Raw genomic sequence first — 19867 nt, 5'->3', positions numbered from 1 at the left:
GGACGGCATCCCAACACTACCCTGGACAGGCCAAGTAGGCTGGGGGCTCCAGCAAGCCTGGGCAGATCTCAGAGGCCTGGGTGGTGAGTGGGTAGTGAGGAGGCAGAAACCACGGTGGCCTTAGAGCCCAGCAAAGACTGAGGACCTGGGCTTACAGGGAAAGCCCAGACTCCCAGGTGCAGCATTCAGGACTCGCTATGCCCTGGCCCCTGCCCTCCTCCCAGCCTCATTCTCAGTCCAGCCTGTGCCCTACCAATAGGAAACCACTTCCAGTGCCCCAGTGCCATGCATTCTTGTCCCTCCCTGGCACTGCCCTTCCCTGTGCCTTCCCACTCTTCCCCATCTGAAAACTTGCCCTTCAAATGACCTCAGCCAAATCCTCCTCCTCTGCACCGTCTCTGCCCTCAGTGGAGTTCCTCCTTCCTTCCTTGGAGGCCAACAGCACGTTGCGCTGTAAGCTTTTAAGCAAATACTTAAATTGCCTACTAGACTCTGCCTGTAGCAGGGAAGAGACCACATTTGGTATGGTTCTTCTTTGACCAAGTGCCTTACCTCACGTTAAATACTTGATGAATAAAACCAGACCTTCTTAGACATAAGAAAAAAAATACCCATTCCGTGATACTGTGGTGACATAAACTCACCAATGTGATACAATACCAATATGGTAGATTCATTTCTGATTCTGATAAGGACATTAGATTCTAAGAAGAATGAGGAAATCAAGGTGTGTTTTATCCCTTGGGATCCATCCTTTGAGTATGCCTTGAGGCTGGTATGAGAAAGTAAGCCATAAAGTAGAGGGTGTTATTTATAACCCTGTTTTCTGAACTATTTTCCACAGCTAGCAAAATTGGCTTCTAAGAAACTGTTCTGTTGCACAGAGACCTCACCATAGATGAGCTGTCCCACCCTTCAGCCCAAGGGGGGCTACAGTATCTGTCTCCTGAGGAAATGAATGCCTCCTGCCTTTCCCTCGGCTCCTTCTGCATTAAGCCACTCAAAAGGACCTGTTTTCTACTCCATCATGACAGCCCTCCAGGGGGCCATTGAGTAAGGGCAGGAGCTCCCAGCATGTGAACACAGTGTCTGCAGACTAAATGAATTTTTATATTAAATAAAAATTTAAAAAGAATTTTTTAAAGCAACATTGATTCTATCTACATGGCATGATCAAGAAAAACATATACCATCCGCGTTGGGGGGGGGGCTTGGGGACAAGGGCACAAAATCAAGCTGGTGGTAGCCCAGAAGATGCAGCCCCCTCCCCGACTCTTGCCAGCAGGCCTCCTAAGCAATCTTTTGTTTCTGGTGCACAAGTAAGACTGCTAGCCCTGTTTTCCTTGCCAAGTTCAAAGGTACTTTGGAACACAGCTTGTATTGTTTTTAAACACACAAACAAAAAAGGACTTAAGTGCTTGTAATAATCTATTCTGAGGCAGAGAGAATATAGACCGTGGCCAGCATCCAACGTTTCCAAGGGTAAATATTTTTTAAATATTAGACTTTTGTTCTGGGAACTTAGAAATTCAAAAGGAATTCACATAATGAAAGAAGAAGGTATAATACAAAGTTTAAACTTGAAATTTCTTCAAACCCATTATTAAGGTTTTTCAGTTTTGGAAAACAACGTTCCTTTAACAATAAACTAAAACAAGGAAAACATCTCATTCTTGATGGGACTGATAGGGACAGACTTTTACATTAGCTTTGGCAGTGGGGAACAGGAAAAGCTTGTTCTCTGTAAATGGTGTGATTTCATTGAGGAACACAACAGACGCTTTATCTCTGTGTGAATGAGTCCACCTATTCTTTGATCATCATTACAACGTGCTCAACACAAACAAGAGAAAAGCAGAGTGTGGCCAAGTTCAGATGTCCATGGCCTCCTGCTTTGTCAGTTCCAGGGGCCTGGCCACTCCTGCAGTTGAGGTACTGGCACCTTAACATGGATCAGAGCCCAGTTTGTTAAACCTCCAATCTCACTGCACAGGATCTAAGTCCTTTTCTTATGTCATGGTGTTTCATGCCCAGCAGTAATATAGGGGACAGGTCTGAGCATCATCATGTTTTTGACCACAACCTTCAGGAAGAAATTGTGATCTGGTATACATGTGTGTAAGTGTATGTGCACATACTCATAAACAAGTTACACAACACAGAATTTACCTTAACTAGGTATGGTACATTATGATGGTTTCTCTTCTACACTATTTCATTTTATTTATTTATCTATTTATTTACTTACGGCAGCTGACCAGCACAGGGATTCAAACCCTTGACCTTGGTGTTAGTACTTCATTTTCTTTAAATGCTAGTTTTTATCCACTAAATTAATTTCACAACCCATTAACGGGTCCTGACCTGTAGTTTGAAACACACTGATATAAAACATTTGTATTATGGGATATGTTATATTCCTTAAATTAATTAACCTGGAACTATAAAATTCTAGATAGAAATAAAAATTTCAACAGAAATAGAAAAAAGAGGATTTCTCTTCCCTGACACACACAAAATGTGAAGAGTTGAAAATCATGCTGGAAAATCAACCACAATATATATTGAGAAGTAAAATAAAATAAAATAAAATAAGAAAGAAAAGAAAATCAATTCTGAAGAGTTGGTGGACACTCATGTGAGTGTGACCACTTGGAACACAGATCAACATGGGCACAGTTGCAAGGAACCCAAGTGCAGAGTGAGGGAGCCCAGCCACCTTGTGCAGAGGCAAGGGAAGACTTCATGTCAGTGCTGCGACGCAACTGTGTCTTCCTCCTGCTGGAAGAAATAATTACAAGACTCTTGGGACTGGGAAGAACCCTGAAGGTCAAATTCTATTTTCTTCTGTCAGATGACAAAAGTAAATCAGCATTTCCTTTAAAAATCTGTGCACTGACTAGCTTCAATTAGAAGCAGTGTAAAAAGAGGATTCACTAAAATGCTGTTCAACTTTGTCTTTTTTAAAAAAAAAACAATCACTAAAATTTTATTAGCCAAGGGACAGCAGCTGGAGAAACCTTAAGTACATCATATATTTACAGTTTTAGTATCATATTTTACAAGGCCACTGTCCATCAGCTCATTAAATGTACCAACTCCTAAAGCCACAGACAGCACAGGCCCTCGTCACTTCAGTTATATACACTGTCCTTTGACTCAGGAGACTGTCTCTTGCATCTGACTTTGGTCTCTGTTTTGGCATCAGGAAAACACTATTCGGTGGTTGAAGGGGAACACTGTACAGGTTAATATGGCTCTGGAGCAGGTGCTTTTCTCAATGAGAACTTCCACCGCAGCTGCTCAGCAGACCAGACAACACAAAGCATGGCTGAGCAGGGCTCTGCACGTCTGCCCTCGCCTCCTCACAGCGATGTCTATGCCAGAACAGCAGAAGAGAACGTAGAAGCTCACAAAGAACTGATGTTACTGGCAGTCTTTGAGGGGAACAGACTCCCATCTCATCAGGGATAAACCTGGGTTCTGGAGCCTCTCTCCTGGCAAAGACCTTGTCCCTGTATTTACGGGTTCCTCTGGGATTTTCTACAACTCCCAGGGTCTGTAAGTTCAGAAAGTGCTTTCGAGTAGACAGTGGCACCCACACCCAGTGGGACACACTTCCTGGGTCCGAAACCACTCCATCATGTGGCTGGTGTGGCCACCATGCCCACAGGTCAGGCAGAAATTGGATGATCCACGCACGGCTACGTGGCAGATGGCACACTGGAATGTGAAGCCTTTGCAGATGGCACACTGCGTGCCCTGGACCTCACTCCGGCAGTGGCTGCAGTACACGCCGAACTCTGGAAACGAACGGAGGCGGGCAAAACAAGAGACAGTGTGAGTTTAGTTCTGAAAAAGGAAACTGGGCATTGTCAGGTAAAAAAGATGTACTCATCTTAGGAAACTGTCAGATTCTATTATGGCAATGGTTTTCATTTTCTTTCTTTTTTTTTTTTTTTTAAACATTGGAACTCCTTCTTCTGCAGTCTAAATCAGTCTTAGAAAGGGGAGCCACTGTCATTGCAGTGGCAGGGCGTGGGCAGGAGCGCAGCAGGTGCCTAGCCCCCCTCAGGGGCTCTTGCTCGGCAGCAGGTGGCAGCTGTGGCTGGTGGCTCTTCCTACCCCCACAGCTGGCAGAAGCCTGACATGGAGAAGGTGTTTCACAGGCATCTGTCGAAAGAACTGAAGGACTCAGTACACTCTTCAGACGGGAGCTGACTGGTTTTACCACCTCTACAGCCAGCCCTCTTTATCACCTGCCCCCCAAGTGACCGAGCAGGACACCACAGCAGCGCTCCTCCGCCATGTGAGGACTGGTACCCTGCCTCCTGAAACAGACCGTGAGGGCTAACACCACCATCTACAGGCCCCCGTCTGCTCAATCACTACCCTCCGCTCCCTATCCCTGCTGCTCTCTTTGCTTCTCCTCCCTCCTTCCACTGGGCCACCCACTGTGCAAAGCTTCCCACATGCTCTACCTGCTCTTCTCGGAACATGCCCCTCACCACCCAACCCTGGCTAAATCCCAACGCTATTAGTAGCCTCTGGACCAAAGGCCATTTCTTAAGTAAGTTTTATGACTGCAAGGGTGGGGCGTGGGTCACGCACTTGGTACTGCCTCCAGACCACTACCCTTCCTCTGGAGGCTGACACCGTTTGGCCTCACCAGCCTTCCCCTTTTTCTCTGCTGTCATCTACTGGCATTCTGAAGACACACCCCACTCACTGAAGACCTCTGTTCTTGATTCTCAGTCTTCCCTCTACCTGAATTCTTAGCATGATTCTTGGTGTCTCCAAATCCCAAGCTACTAACCCTGTGTATGCCTGGCCTCTCAGGCCTCTGCCCTCTCCTCTCTAACCCACTGCCTCTACCCTTTTTATACAACTGCCCCTGGCTGGCTGCAGTTTGGTCAACCCAAATTACATGAACCAACTTTATAATCTTTTTTTGCTAATATCTTCAACTCCTTTGCCCATGTCTCCCTCCACAGTACCACCTGGCAAAACGTCAACCCTGGATGAACTATACCACCTGCACACTCCAAGTCTGCCCCCAAGAAGCCGAGCAATCCTGGAGGAAGGCCCACCATCAAGAAACGCATCTAACTACAATCACACAATCACCAATGGACAGGCCTGCGCAGCGAACTATTTCTTTCACTGCCCCAATGGCTACTTCCTACCTCAGCCACATTCTGCAAACTTCTCCCACATGCTGATGGCCTCTTTACTGACTTCTCCAAGAAAACAGAAGCCTCTGAACGGTACCGCTGCAGCTGACACCACCGTGTCTTCAACTCTCCTTAGATTTGCCCCTTCTCGCCTTCCCTCTTGAAGGAGAGGAAGGGTCCCTTTCTTGCATCGGAACTGGCTGCTCCACTGTATGACAACTGGTGGTCATACACCAATAAAAATACACCAATAAAAGCTTCTTTCAAACATGGCAACTAAGGAAAAATTTTATGATAGTCCTAGTTAAGTTAAATCCTGAGACAAATCAGACTGGCTTGATAATTTTGGTTTAAAAACAGCCACGTCTTCTCCCTCTAAGCATAACTTTTTATATTAAGTAAGACTTAAGTTTGTGTTCTCATGAAAAACCTAATTAGTTTCTTAAATTTTCATTACCAGTTTTATTGGTCTGATAAGACATTACTTCCATTCAACATTTAAAATTATTTCCAAGTAGATCTAAATTCACAAAGACAGAAAATACAAAACACCAAGTCATTCTCCCTTGCCTTTCACTGGTATACATAATAGAATGGCTATTTGTTAACAGGTTGAGAAGGATATGCAAACACCTTTGGGTCTTGCTGGGTACAAAAGGATGTGGTGTGTGTTCAAAATAACAGAGCTGTCAAGGTATCTTTTACATAGCAACTATCTTTGGAATTTCCCTGACAATTTGCTAAGGGGGACTGCGACAGGCAGTCCCAGGTTTTCTCTGAGTCTTTGGGGAAAAAAGAACACTATGGGTGGCTGAGACTATACTAGATACAAATTGCAAAGCAGATACTATTTGCAACTATGAGATATGAATCTGTGTTCAAGATAACTGATGTACTTTGTTAGTTCACCATGGGAAATCTAACAGTTTTAGCAGTATGGTCAATCAATGTGTGGTATATGCATTCATTGTCTTACTGAATGTGCTGATAAGGTTAGTTAAACCTTTCAAATTTATCAAAATTTTTTTAAAAAAAAATTTTTTTTTTTTTTTGGCAGCTGGCTGGTAGGGGAATCCAGAACCTTGACCTTAGTGTTACAAGACAGCACTCTAACCAACTGAGCTAACTGGCCAGCCTAAAGTTAAAATTTTAAAGTTAAGAGATTTAAATTTGCTAGTTTTGTGAATATCTAAATAAGTATATATACGTATAAAGGTATTTTAAAATTTTTAAAGAAAAAAATGCTATAAATCATAAAGAGGAAAAAAGCAATAATTCAAAAGAAAACTGATATGTGAGGAAGAAAATGTAAAAAGTTATTCTGTACCTAGATAAGACAGGTTCCTTATAGCACCAAAACAATCTCACTCGAGTTGGTTAAACTTTTGGTGTTTTGTCATGCTTTTGAATCATGTTAAACAAAAGTCAATTCCTGAAAAGTCTAGAGTTCTTAATAATTATTTCCTGCTCTGTTTATTTTAAATATTGTCATTCTGAACCAAGTATGTAACTACTTCTTGTCTTTATGTACTTAATACTCATGCTTATAACTAATCACCTCTAGTAACTCTTTTTCAAACTGCTTTTTCCCAAACTCAGCATAATAAAGCTTTCAGTGTCTTCTACATCCCAGCTACCTTTGGGCAACACTGAAGATTTGTTCCCTCACTATATAGAAGGACAGATGCTAGAAATAATTGGAAATGTTTGGTACAATCCATACTTTTAATTAGTTTAACATTATTGTTGAGAGCTATATTTATAAAACCCAAAGTATAAAAAATCGAAAAGGGAAGTTCAACCTCCCTAGGTAACCACATACAAGGACAGGTCATTAATATGAATTTTTTTCAACAACTGTCTTTCAAGATCAATAGAAGGATACTTATGTATATTTACAAAGGCTGGCATACCTGTTAACAAATTGAATTTTACAATTTGATTGTTTTATGCTTAAAATGAAAGTATTCCTTTCATTTGGCAATAATCTTAAGGAACATTTTACAGGATGAATTAAAAGACCCTGGAGTCAACATCCTCACTGTCCAAAATGTTTTACTCTCAGGGTAATCAGTCACTAAATCCTTATGAAATGATTATGTATTGTAACTGGACAGAAGACTCCTCTGCTCCATATGATATTGTTAGTTATCATAAATTAACCAGCTTTATTGTCAATTGTTGGTTTCTGCTTTTGCCTCACTCTTGCCTAAAGTCCCCTGCTAAAAACTATAGGTTAGAAATGAAAGCTGCTAGAAGAAACATCAAAATAAAGCCTCCTTAGGTGCTACTGAAAGTACTCTTCACTACTGATACCAGTGAGGAGACTCCTGGATACCAGCTTTCCATATAAGCTGACACCACCACCCCGGGAGACACTTGTCAGACTGGAGGATGGAATTAGGATTTCTAGGACTGTTTGGTCCAGAAGATGACTTTAGTAAAAGGAGATGGGTAGAGATAATTAGAACAAGAATTACTTACCAAGGACTGGATAAAACTGATGAAAAAATTTAACTGGGACTAATGGCCTGTTTTTTAATAGACATCTGAGAAAAACCCCTTTCTTTTCTCTTGCTCCATCTTAACCCCTCAATTTAACAGCTTATACTTATATAAATGAAAATGAAACACTCTATAAATGGTATCTTGTTCCAACTAGCCTCTCAGAATACAGGAGGAAAAAAATCCAAAAAAGATATTAATATAGATTGCAAGATCTAAATTATCATTAGAAAAACTTAAGATCCATAATTCCATTGGAAATGAATATATACTAATTAACTTTATCGGCAAAACTGCTAAAAACAATGATTAAGGGTCAAACAAAGTGCCTCTTCTTTTCATGAAAAAGTATTTGTATAGGTTCAATAAGAATCTGTCTTCCTCCTTAATAAGATACGTGAATAAATCAAATTATAGTCAAGGCCATTCTCAAAATGTCACATTTAAATTCAAGTCTCATTTAACTGAGTATGATAAGCCATTATAAAAAGGAGGAGAATGCTTCAAATGTGGACATGAAGTCTACAAAGTCCTCCCAGGAAATTGTTCTTTGGCTTAGGGATTCTCAGCCTTACACAAAATACAGATGTCACTTCCTGACAAGGCAGGAACACTGCAAACTTGAGGTTCACAGACAAGAGGCACACTACTACATTATAAATTTCACAGGTGAAACCTGGTAGAGGTGAAATAGATCATTCTTGATTCCTAACAGACAAACTAATAAAGATAATAAAAATACTCTGGCACACAGAATGATCAAATTATGATTCCAAGGCTTTACAAAACCGCCAGGCAAAAGCCTAGGGTAATATGGCTTTAGTTTGTTAACCATACAACAAGAAGAATTGTGTGTATTAGTTGACATCATCTATTACACAAATGTAATAAAACCAGTGAAATAAGACATTAAATTAAACAGAACTAGAAAACTTCTGAACAAAATTTAGGTGACCAGATCTACACTTCTCAGGAAAGAATTATCCCCTCACGGAGGCTCAGAAAGCAAAGCGATCACTTTGCTCTGCCACCATTATGACCAAGTACTTCACACACCACAATCAAAAAAAACAAAAATCATCTTACATCCTGAGATGTTTTTTTAAAGGAATATTCTGTCTAGCATTATCCCGCCCAAACAAATGAAACCTTGAGCCCTTTCTATAAATACCTAACGCCCTAAGTGAAAACAACTTTATCCATCTAATTTGCTACAATGATATCTGCAGATACCCTTGCAGAGAAGATAAGCACGAGAGGAAACTGCTGGTTTTCCACCATCAAGAGACTACCTGTGGCCTTAGTATTTTTCTTTCAATACCTGCTGTGTCCTGTACTTGGGCAGTCCAATTCCTCCAAAGTCGAACTACCCTGTAAAACTCTGCAAATAAAAATACTTCTCTTAATGTTTTTGTCTGTTAGTCTATCTTTCACAATCCTCCTTCCCTCTTTTTTAAATCTCATGATATTGTTTTTATTGATATTAAGATATATTATTCATTCTTGACTATCATTCAAGGCTTCATGAGTTTATGCTTCAGACCCTCTGATTGAATTATATTTCTTGACCCCCAAACCACACCTTACATTTCTTTGTACATCTCACAGAATCCAGCATGATGTTTTATAATCCAGATAGATGTCAATAAGGGTTACTGATGGATTGATAACAATAGTTCCATATCTCTGTGATTCATGTTTTCCTGGGAACCAATTTTAAAAGACAAATTGCTCCAGGCTATCATTAATCTCTTCCGGGTATACTTTCATGCATTTAGAGGCTCTGAAATAATATATTGCCAAAATAACATTTGGTCTCTGCATTTCTTCAAGTACATATACCAAAATAAACCATACTAAAATAATCCTTGTTATTCATTATCTAAATCTATGAATTACTCTAGTTTGTTTTTTCATATCAAATCTATATACACATACAACTTAAAGAGTCAAATAGTTCTGTGCACCTTACTAGGAAACCCAGCATTCCCTGCCATCCCCACCCCCATCACTCCCTAGAGGAAATCCTTTCAACTCGTTTAACTGTTTTTTGTTTTCACCTCCCTATCTTTAAACCACATGTTTATAAAGCTATTTCTAATTTTCATGTTTAAGCATTGTCTACTGACTTTCCACAACCGAAATCTCTTTGACTTTCTCAGTCTCCCCAACCACACACATAAGCCACGTGCCCCTCATCTTCCCCACACAGTTCTATCACCATTTCGGTCAGATCAGTATTCCATTTTTGTTATTTGTCTAGGTAAATGTTATTCAAGCCAAGCCATGTACTATGACAACATCTCCTTTCTTACACGTTTTTCCCAGAGTTAGCAAATGTGTTTTTTTTCATTTGCTTAGTTTGTTATGCACTTATCAATAATTTATCTCCAAACTCTTCCTCAAATATCCCAATCTTCTATAAATATACTGAACACTGGGATGGCTTGTAAGCTCAGTTGGTTAGATCACGATGTTATAACGCCAGGGTCAAGGGTTCAGATCCCCATACCAGCCAGCTGCTGAAAAAAAAAATATATATATATATATATATATACTGAACATTGAAACATGCTAGATATTTTTCCAATTTTCTCTTCCTGGAGACAGGGACCCGAAGCTCCAGCCTGAACTGGTGCATCTCCACATCTGTCATACCCAGCTCCCTTCACCAGCATCCCAACTCCCTTATTTCCTGGACTAAACCTATTCCTCCATCTTAGGCTGAAGGTTTATGCTCTGCATACAGAATTCTGGGTTAGAAATCATCTTCTTGAGAATTTTGTGCTGTTGCATTGTCATCTAGATACCAGTATTGCCCCTGAAAAGTGTGATTTGCATGCGACCTGCTTTCTCTCTCTGGAAGCTTCTAGTCTTCCCTGTATCCCTGGTATTTCTTCATTCATTGTGCTGGTATTTGGTGGGTCCCTTGAATCTGGAAATGTGTTTACCTTCTCTGGAGAATAAACTTCCAGTTTTCTGTTGGGGCAGAGGAGAAATAATAATGTGCTCTGCAAACTAGGAGTGGGAATCTGGGGATCCTCGAAGGGCTATCCAACAATACTCCTGTTTTTAATCTCATCTTTAAGCCACTTCCAGAAGCACCAGGTACCACTAATTCCTGAGCTACTTGGGGGTTCTGCAGTGTGCCTTGTTTTACTGACTGCCAGTTCAGGGTTCAGTTTTATCAGACCCTGCAAAATGAGCTACCACTAAACTATTTGCTTCCAAGATTCCAGACCATATTGCCAACATTACTTCTCCTTGTAGAGTTATATCTTTTCAAAAAAGCTCTGTATAGACCCTTTGGTGGGAAATCAATGTATGTTAGTCCACTCTCTTTGGCAGTCTTCCATTTCATCCTTTTGAAAATATCTCATTGCTTAGGTTCTTTCACACCACAATCTTGCTTTTCCTCCAGCCTCACTGGTGTCTCATTCTACGTCTCTATTTCTGGTTCTTCCTCTAGGACCTCAGGTACTGGTGTCTCTCAAGGCCCACAGTGGGTGGGCTCTCTTATCCACTCTCCCTATACTCTTCCTTCCCACTCCCCAGCTCTCAGGTAAATATGCCCGTTCTCAGAGCTTAAATGTCATTTATATGCTAAAGATTCCCAAATTCCTAGTTCTAGCCCCATCTCTCTTCTGAGCATCAGATTTACATCCAACTCCTCCAGTTCAATCTCATACACATCTCCCACCTTCCCAAACCAAACTCACAATTCTCTTCCACAGGCTCTTCTGTCTCAGAACACAGCTCTGCCACCTATCCAGTTGCTCAAGCTGGAGACCTAGGAATCATCCAAGCTTTGTCTCTCTTCCTCAATCCCACATCCAACTTATTAGCAAGTCATATTGAATCAACCTCTAAAAACTTATTTGTAATTCATCCATCTCTCTCCACCCTCAGACTAGGCTGGTGAGCTCTATGACTATGGTAACAGTCTCCAAACAGCCTCCCTGCTCCGACTTCTGCCCTCCTCCAATCCTTTCCTCATGTAATAGCCAAAGTGATCCTCTTAAAATGTAAACTAGAGCATGTCATCACTTACTTCTTAATGCCCTTTGAAGCTTTGAACACAATCCAAATTCTTTAGCAAAATTTATAAGTCCCTGCCTGATACAGCCCTAATTATCCTACAATCTTCTCACTCACTGTGTTCCAGCCACGCTGGCCTTCCTTCACTTGTTCAGAGCCAAGTTATTCCTCTCCTGGGCTGCTCCCTCTGCATGGAATGTTCTTTTCCCTGCTTTGCAAGGAGGGCTCCTTCTCAGCCTTCAGACCTTAGCTCTTCAAAGAGGCCTCCCCAATATAACTCAATACTTCTAAAATTCTCCCTCCTTGTTCTCGCTGCCCCAACATCCTTTTAGTCTGCTAATATTTATCACAATCTGTAACTCTTTAATTTTCTCATCCACTTGGCTGGGAGTTCCAGGAGGGGAGAGAACAAGCAAGCGCTGTGCCTAAGGGGAGCTGGGTATGTAGGAAGTGAGTGAATGAGCCACTGTCCCTACTTCCAGTCAATACCTGAGCACAGTTCATAAAACCACTTCTGTCACAACAGAAATTTAATCTCCTTATGAAACGCAAGTGTTTTCAGAAGCTTGGAACAGACTCAAAATGCTTCACAAATTTCTGCTTATAAATGAGAAGCTAAAACTTCATTCCAAGTCTGATGCTGTGGACAAATTCAGTTACAGGACCTTTCAGACAGTGACAGGAAAAGAGAGAAATTCATATTCACCGATCCCTTTGTGAGGATCAGGAGGACAGGAAACAAACTTCAGCACTTCAGCTCGTTTCTCTCTCAGACCCCAGCGATAGAGGATTTCTCCATAGCATTTCTTAAAGTCATCAAATTGCTGGGTATTAGCGGGATCCAGAAGCCTGGATAAAATTCAAAAGACTTCTTGTCAGTTCTTTTAAGAAAAAACAAGCTCAATATCCTTAATACTTCAAAAAGTTCATGGAAAAATGGGTTTAAAAATTAATACAAACCTTTCCACAAATTTTTTGAAGAGCCCTCATATACTTTTCTTAGAGCAAGAGATTTAATTTTGGAGAATCTAGGGTTCTGGAATTGTAGCTCCCACCTGGGAAGGTGGTTACCTTTTATTTTTATCATGCTGGTCACGTTCTCGCTCACGAGGATCACTGTAGGTCAGACTCCCAAAGCGGAGTTCTTCTGGTGAAGACTCTCCCCAAGGTGAAGATATGTGTTCTGTCTCTCTTCCTGCTGAAGAAAATCAAATGGGAAGGGAAAATGGCAATTAGAGAAGGCATGGAAAATATCTGAGAACTCTCATAATATGATGTGTATCCAATTGATTCCCTGGAAGAAAAATCAGCAAGGTGAAGATTCTGAGAAATATAACTACACAGAACTCTTTCCCAGCCTTATCTTTTTGTCTTAGTATTTATTACTAAGAGAACCTGGTAAACAAGTACACACGTAGTAATAAGCAAATCACAGTATATTGATATAGCAGAATGTTATACAGTCATTATTTTAAAAACTTTTCAAACAACATAAGAAAATGCTCATGATAAACTTAAAAATGAAAAACAAAATCATATATATAGAATGACCAATACACGCACGCACACTCACTCTCTCTCTCTCACACACACACACACACACACACACACACACACACAGGCTGGAAGAAAATGTTCTGGAGTGTTAACGGATGTTATTCCTAGGTAGGGGACCAGTGATTACTATTTTCTTCTCTACTACTTTTGTTTGCTTTTCTTCGCTGGGCTATTTTATTTTATTTTACTTTTTGTGGCTGGCCAGTACAGGGATCTGAACCCTGGATCTTGGTGTTATCAACACCACACTCTAACCAACTGAGCTGACCAGCCAGCCCTCTAGTATTTTTTGTTTGCTTTTCTTCACTGGGCATGTACTACTTTTATAATCAAGAAAATTAAGATTACTTTTGAAAAGAAATTTTTAAAAACCAGATGACACAAATGCACCTACTCATTAAACAGAACCTTAGGACCAGCTAGAGCCAGGGCCAGCTGCATTTCTCTACACTGAAAGTGGTCACGGGAAGAGGTAGGTGATAGGACATGGCACATGATCATGGAAGGGGCATATGAAGGAGAAAAGATAAAGGTTAGGTTTTGGGATGAACAGTGGGAGGTCCCATGGTCTGTTTCTCATGGTTATGAGATGAAAAGCAACCCAGCAAGGCACAAAGGCCTACCAGAAACTAGCCTGTACAACATGCAAGGCCAGATCTTGCTGGCAACAGTATCCCTATCACAATGAATTCAAAGGGAAATGAGAAACAAAGAAAAATATGGAGAATATGCATCAACTAGAGTACATATTAATGCCCTGCATGCAGCTTTCAGAGTACTAAAACTCCAGTGTCGGCTAAGTCATTTCCATACCAACCTATGTTCCAGCCGCCAGTGGTGAGCCCTGGGTCTGACATACTGGAGCAGGAACCTGAGGAAGTAAAGCTGGGCTATGGATGGGAAAAAGAAAACAGGACTGGAGTCAGAATCCCATTCCACATGAAAGTGTACACTGAGGAAAAATCAGACACAAACAAGAAAAATAAACTTACATATCGACTGTGGGACACTACAAGATTAGAAGAACGGTTAGGGAAAGGCCCAAAGGGGTTTGGTATTCCCTGAGGCCGAGACTGGGCTTCGAACACACTGCAGAGCATGGCCAATGTCTGAACATCCCGGAGTCGGCAATAATGAGCCAACCTGAAGAAAAAGATGAAAGGAAAGAAAACAAGTCAAGGGAAGGGATGGAGAAAGCCTATCACAGTCATGGTGGTTACTTCCATAGGGTAGGATAGGAGGACTCTTGATTCTGCCTCAAAAACCTGTCAGGAGCTGGGGCTTCTACAGACCCCATGGTTTGGCCTACTTTGAGTAAGTTTGTTTTGGAATAAAAGATATCAATGTATTACAAATGACCTAGATAACCAGTCTGAAAGCTTCTGGTTGGCATTCAGGCATGGGCTCAAACATGAATGTAGCTTCTCTGAGAACTAAGTAGACTAACCTAACATCTGCATGAGGCAGTACATGCTCGCTCAGCCTCCCAGCTCTGAGGAAGAATCATCCTGCTTTTCGGGGGGCTCCTGTATACATCATTCATATAACCTAAAGCTGTGTGAAGGTGCTCAGAGAACACTGTATACCACAGTGTGGCAAGCAGGCAACAGACTCTGGAGGTGGAGTTATGAATATGAGCTATTAAGTGAGAATGACAAGGAGTATTTTTACCTTTTAGGTACTCATATGCCCTTTGTCCTTTCAGGACCACTGTGCTAGAATGTAAGTGAGGGACCAGAAGGACTTTGCCTTTGTGATGGAATTACAGTGACACCTTCCTAGCACTCAATGCCTAACATGTATAAGTGTTTTCTCACTCACTATCTTATGTGAGCCTCACCTGAAGTGGGCAGAACAAGCGTCACATCCCTGAACAAGGAGGCAACGGGAGTATGAGCACAGGCCCATGTCTGGCCTCCACAAGTCAGTAAAGCAAACCTCAACCAAAAAGAAGGACACTTCCTCTGCCCAGGGCCTGGGCTTCAATGTTGTGGAGATGCCAGTGGTTTTACTTTGTGGTAAATTATTTTGTATAGTATAATTCCAGCTTGCCATATTTCAGGGCAGTAAACTGAACACAAATTCAATGTTTTCATGAACTGCCTAACAGGGTAAAAGCATTGTGGCCTTTGGAAAACATGAATGCCAACATGCAATCCTCTAATCTGCTATCAGGGGTAAAACCCTACAGCACCCAAGGAGAAATTTACCATCACAGGAGCTTAAACTCCTGTGTTCAGACTGATGTGACTGATGGACTAATACATGAATCCTAAAAGACACATGAGTCTGAGGGGTCTCAAATCCTTGTTGTAAATGACAAATATTTTACAGTTCCTTCTGCTACAAGAAGTTAGTTCTGTTATTTCAGCACCAAAAGGAAAGATTGCACTTTTTCCTCATTCCTCAGGCCTCTGCACCTTTCTCTTAGGCAATAATATTTAAAGTGCTTACAGACCTAAAACTGACATCACTCATTTTCCGCACTGTTAGCTCTCAAAACCTACAGGGACTCCAACAGCTGTCGCCCAAATGGATGTCGAGCCCAGGGTGTTTCCAAATCTGGGTCAGACTTCGGACCAAGGCAAAGATCTGTAGCTACTGTAGCCAGCGACCAAACCTGGACAGATCAAAGAAAAACATTCAAACTCAAACGGGAAGACAGGAACAGAAGCCACGAAGGAACCCCACCTACTCTCCACATCTAGCCTAAAGCCTTGCTAGTCTGAGAGCAGCAAGACCTACCGAATCAGAAATTGCATTTTAACATGATCCTTGGGACTTGTGTGCACTATAAAGTTTGAGAAACACTAGCCTTAAAAACCTTCATTCAGCAAACTTCAGAGAAATTACACAGTGCAATAATTTCAACAGTTCATCTATTTAACCACTAATCGTATGACATTTTCTGCTGCTTCATTAATGAACTGGGTTGGCAGGGAGCAAAAAAAGAAAAAAACAAAACAAAACATTTTGTGTCACAGGTAAGATTGGCCCTTCTTCACTCAAATAATGAAAAACTTTGTCATCTTCATTACAAAAGTTTCAAGATACTCTGTAAAGCTAAAGAAAAACAGGCCTTCCAAAATCAAGGGTTTGCATCCCTGTACTAGCCAGCTGCCCCCCCGCCAAAAAAGGCCAAGACAAAACAGACTTGGCTCCCTTTTTGTTGACAACAAATCTGAAGAATACTACCAAACTTGAAATATCACCGTGCCTGGAGGCATCAAACAGAAACTAATGTCCATTAAGTGTTTGTCAAATCCAAGGACATGCTAAATATATCAGGTCATAAACAAAGCCCCCATCCATTGGGGCTGGCCAATCATCTCAGTTGGTTAGAGTGTGATACTGGTAACACCAAAGTCCAGGGATCAGTCCCTGTACTGGCCAGCCACCAAAAAAACCCATGAAAAAACAAAAATCAAAAGAAACAAAGCCCCCATCTCCTTAATATCTTCAAAAATTGAAATACTACTTTTAGAAAACCTTTCTCAGTAGCAACCCAACACTGTACGACCACTACCTGGAAAACACTATACTACACTCTTTGAGAAGCTCAAAAGGAAGAATAAATGAACTTTGAATCAAGGAGTCTATAACTAAGAAAAAGAAAAAGCAAATAAAAATGCTGAAAAACAACTAGAGAAACATCAGACATGAAAAATCAATTAAACTATGTGGCACACATAAAAATACACACAAGTATCATTTAAAAGGAGAAACTTGAAGGTTACATTCATCTCTATAATCAGTGACCCACCTGAATGGTTAAGAAAGAAGTTAACGGCTTTTTGGGATAGGATAGGATGTTTACTACCCTGGCTGACAATTTAGGCTGCTATTTCCTCACTTTATAGTACACATTTCCTAAATGCCTTCAACAGATATGGTGACACTTAGGCTTATTTATGCAACTCTTTGCAAAAATAGTAAACATGTCATCTTCAACATGGCCATAAAGAAGAACAAGAAAAATTCATCAAGCATTTTTACTGATGTAATTTCTCCGTCTCATTAAACAATACCATGTCACAAATGGTAATTACAAGAACAGCAGCAGTAATTATACCATATATTAAGCATTTACCATCTACCAAATATACTTATAGGACTTACATATATTACTTTATTTAATTCTCATAATGATTTTAGAAGTATTGCTACCATTTTATAGTCGAGGAAGTTGAGGTTCAGAAACACTAGGTGGCTTGCCTATGATCACATAACAAAAATGTGCCAGAGCCCAGATTTAAGCCAAGTCTGTCTGAACACAAGTCTTCCCACTTCACTTGGACTGGCCTGCCCTTCTAAATCAACTCTGCCAGAAAAGTACAAAAAACTTTAAACAAAGAAACAAAAATCTTTAGGAAGTCATTTTTCCTCAGAGAATGTTTTTTCAGAACATGAATCTTGAGTCACTGCATTTAACAGACTTCTTACCCATCCCATGAGGAAATTATTCTTAGGATTCTCATTTTACAGACAAAAACAGAGGCTGAGAGACTCTGAAATAACTTGCCCACGGTTACTTGGCTGGGAAGCCATGTTGGCCCCCAGCCTACACTGTCAATTCTGCACCTTTCTACGAACCTAGGGAGCTGGGTCCTTATAGAACTAAATCAAAGCCATGACTGAATTTCTCCTAAAAGGGTTTTGGGCAAAGACTTGACAGTGTTTATTAGAAGACAACTGGAAACTTATGGATTTCATAATCTGATAAAAATCAAGGAAAGGCCTTAGCTTTAACTTATTTGGGGCATTATAAGGAAAAAACAACTGAGCTGACAGGAAAACAGCTAGTAGCCTCCATTGCTCAGTCTAATCCTCACCTAAAGAATGAGGGTGCAGTAGGGGAAGAAAATAGATTAGTAGGTGCTCAGGGCTGGGGGCAAGAAGGGATTGATAGATGACAGTAAAGGGGATGGGGTTTCTTTTTGGGGTAAAAAAATATTCTGAAACTGTGGTGACGGCTGCACAATCTGAATACACTACAAACCACTAAATGGTACATTTTAAATGGGCAAATTGCATAATATGTGACTATATTTCAATAAAGCTATTTAAGAAAACAATATAGGAACAGCTTGCTTTCACACTGATATCTTCCTGCAAAGATGAAGGAAATTTAAATTTTTGTAAGATTAAACCATATTTTAAAATTGAACATATCTATCTAAAGGAACACTTCAGTAAACCTTTTATGAAATAAAACATTTCTAAAAGTAAAAAAAAAAAATTGAGGGTGCAAATGGCAAGCATACAGATATCCAAATTAAGGTATGTAACAATCACCATGGTACTGGAATAGAAAAGAGACATAATAAAAAAACACTCAGCAAATGCTTTAGGGCTTTCCCAACTAAGCACTAATTAAACAAACAAACAAACAAACAAACAAAAATCGGGGGATTTGGAAAGCTGCTCTAGCACCACAGGTTCGCAAAGGAAATGGGAAAGGAATTGCAAAAGAGGAGGTACACCTTGAAAATGTTGTTAAACCACAATTATAAAGCAAAAACAACCTGCTCTAAAAGAAAACTCCAGATCTCCACCAAAAGGGATGCACAATACCTGGACAAGGTCCTTTCTTCCAACAAGCAAAGCAGAAGTGGCATTCTTCTGACATGTTTCCTGAATATCAGTCACATTCAGTCTGAAATTTTTAAAAGAACAAAAAGTTTCTTTCTAGTCTAACCTCCTAAATCAATTACTCCTGGCTTAACAGACTAGAAACTGCCTCTTCAGATGTCACCCAAAATGTTTTATACTGTGTTGGCCTTTAGCTCCCTTTCTATCTGACATGGAGGAAAAGCTTAACTAGAACCGATGTTAACTGAGCTGTGGGTTCTGGTCTGAGGAAGGTGAAATTACTCACTTCTTTGGAGTCAGGAGAGGAGACCATACTCAAATACTAATTTGCCAACCAGCTCTTCTGTGGAGTTCCTAAGTTTTGAGGGTTGAATAAAAATGGTTTTAAATGGTTTATGCACTGCATAAAGATGTTTTTCTTTTTGCTCAATGACAGACCACATATATGATGGTGGTCCCATAAGATAATAATACCATATTTTTACTGTACCTTTTCTATGTCGAGGTATGTTTAGAAACACAAATACTTACCATTATATTACAATTGCCTACCGTAATCAGTGTAATAACATGCTGTACAGGTTTGGATCCTAGGAGTCACAGGCTTTACCATATAGCCACAGGCTATACTGTCTAGGTTTGTGTAAGTACACTCTATGATGTTCACACAATGACAAAATCGTCTAACCTATCCCTGTTGTTAAGTGGTGCATGACTGTATATGCAATACTGACTGTGGCTTCTAACATGAAGAGTAGTGTGTTGTGTATATACTACAAAAGAAATACTTTTTATTAAGAGTTCAAGTTTGGGAAGAAAAAGGGAACTGCAGGCTAGCATCTGCATGCTGGTCATTCACCTCCCACTTCCCTTCAAAGTACCTCTGCTTTGATCTGCTTTTTTATATTGGGTGTGGGAAGCAGAATTCTCAGATGGTCCCTGAGATTCTTGGCCCCTGCCATATATACTTTGTATAATACTCTCCCTTTCAATGTGGGCAG

The 19867-nt window shown here is 40.5% G+C and overlaps 1 protein-coding gene across 6 annotated transcripts in view; it reads right to left on the bottom strand.

Moving 5' to 3' along the window:
* Nucleotides 1-2678: 2678 nt before the first annotated feature.
* Nucleotides 2679-19867, bottom strand: part of WDR59 (WD repeat domain 59) — an 87575-nt gene continuing 70386 nt past the window's right edge. For 4 of the 6 annotated variants that reach the window (XM_063110146.1, XM_063110141.1, XM_063110143.1 and 1 more), the window contains 7 exons: nucleotides 18849-18930; nucleotides 15782-15894; nucleotides 14267-14417; nucleotides 14092-14164; nucleotides 12789-12915; nucleotides 12424-12566; nucleotides 2679-3803 (listed from right to left, as the gene is read on the bottom strand). In XM_063110146.1, coding sequence (XP_062966216.1) covers nucleotides 3568-3803; nucleotides 12424-12566; nucleotides 12789-12915; nucleotides 14092-14164; nucleotides 14267-14417; nucleotides 15782-15894; nucleotides 18849-18930 — 925 coding nt within the window. In that variant the 3' untranslated portion in view covers nucleotides 2679-3567. The remainder of the gene's footprint in view (nucleotides 3804-12423; nucleotides 12567-12788; nucleotides 12916-14091; nucleotides 14165-14266; nucleotides 14418-15781; nucleotides 15895-18848; nucleotides 18931-19867) is intronic. The other 2 variants (XM_063110142.1, XM_063110144.1) reach the window with 1 other exon arrangement.

This window comes from Cynocephalus volans, chromosome 10, assembly GCF_027409185.1.
Source record: "Cynocephalus volans isolate mCynVol1 chromosome 10, mCynVol1.pri, whole genome shotgun sequence".
Lineage (NCBI taxonomy): Eukaryota > Metazoa > Chordata > Mammalia > Dermoptera > Cynocephalidae > Cynocephalus > Cynocephalus volans.
The sequence above is the reverse complement of the archived record's forward strand: the minus strand, read 5'-3'. Positions and strand labels throughout refer to the sequence as shown.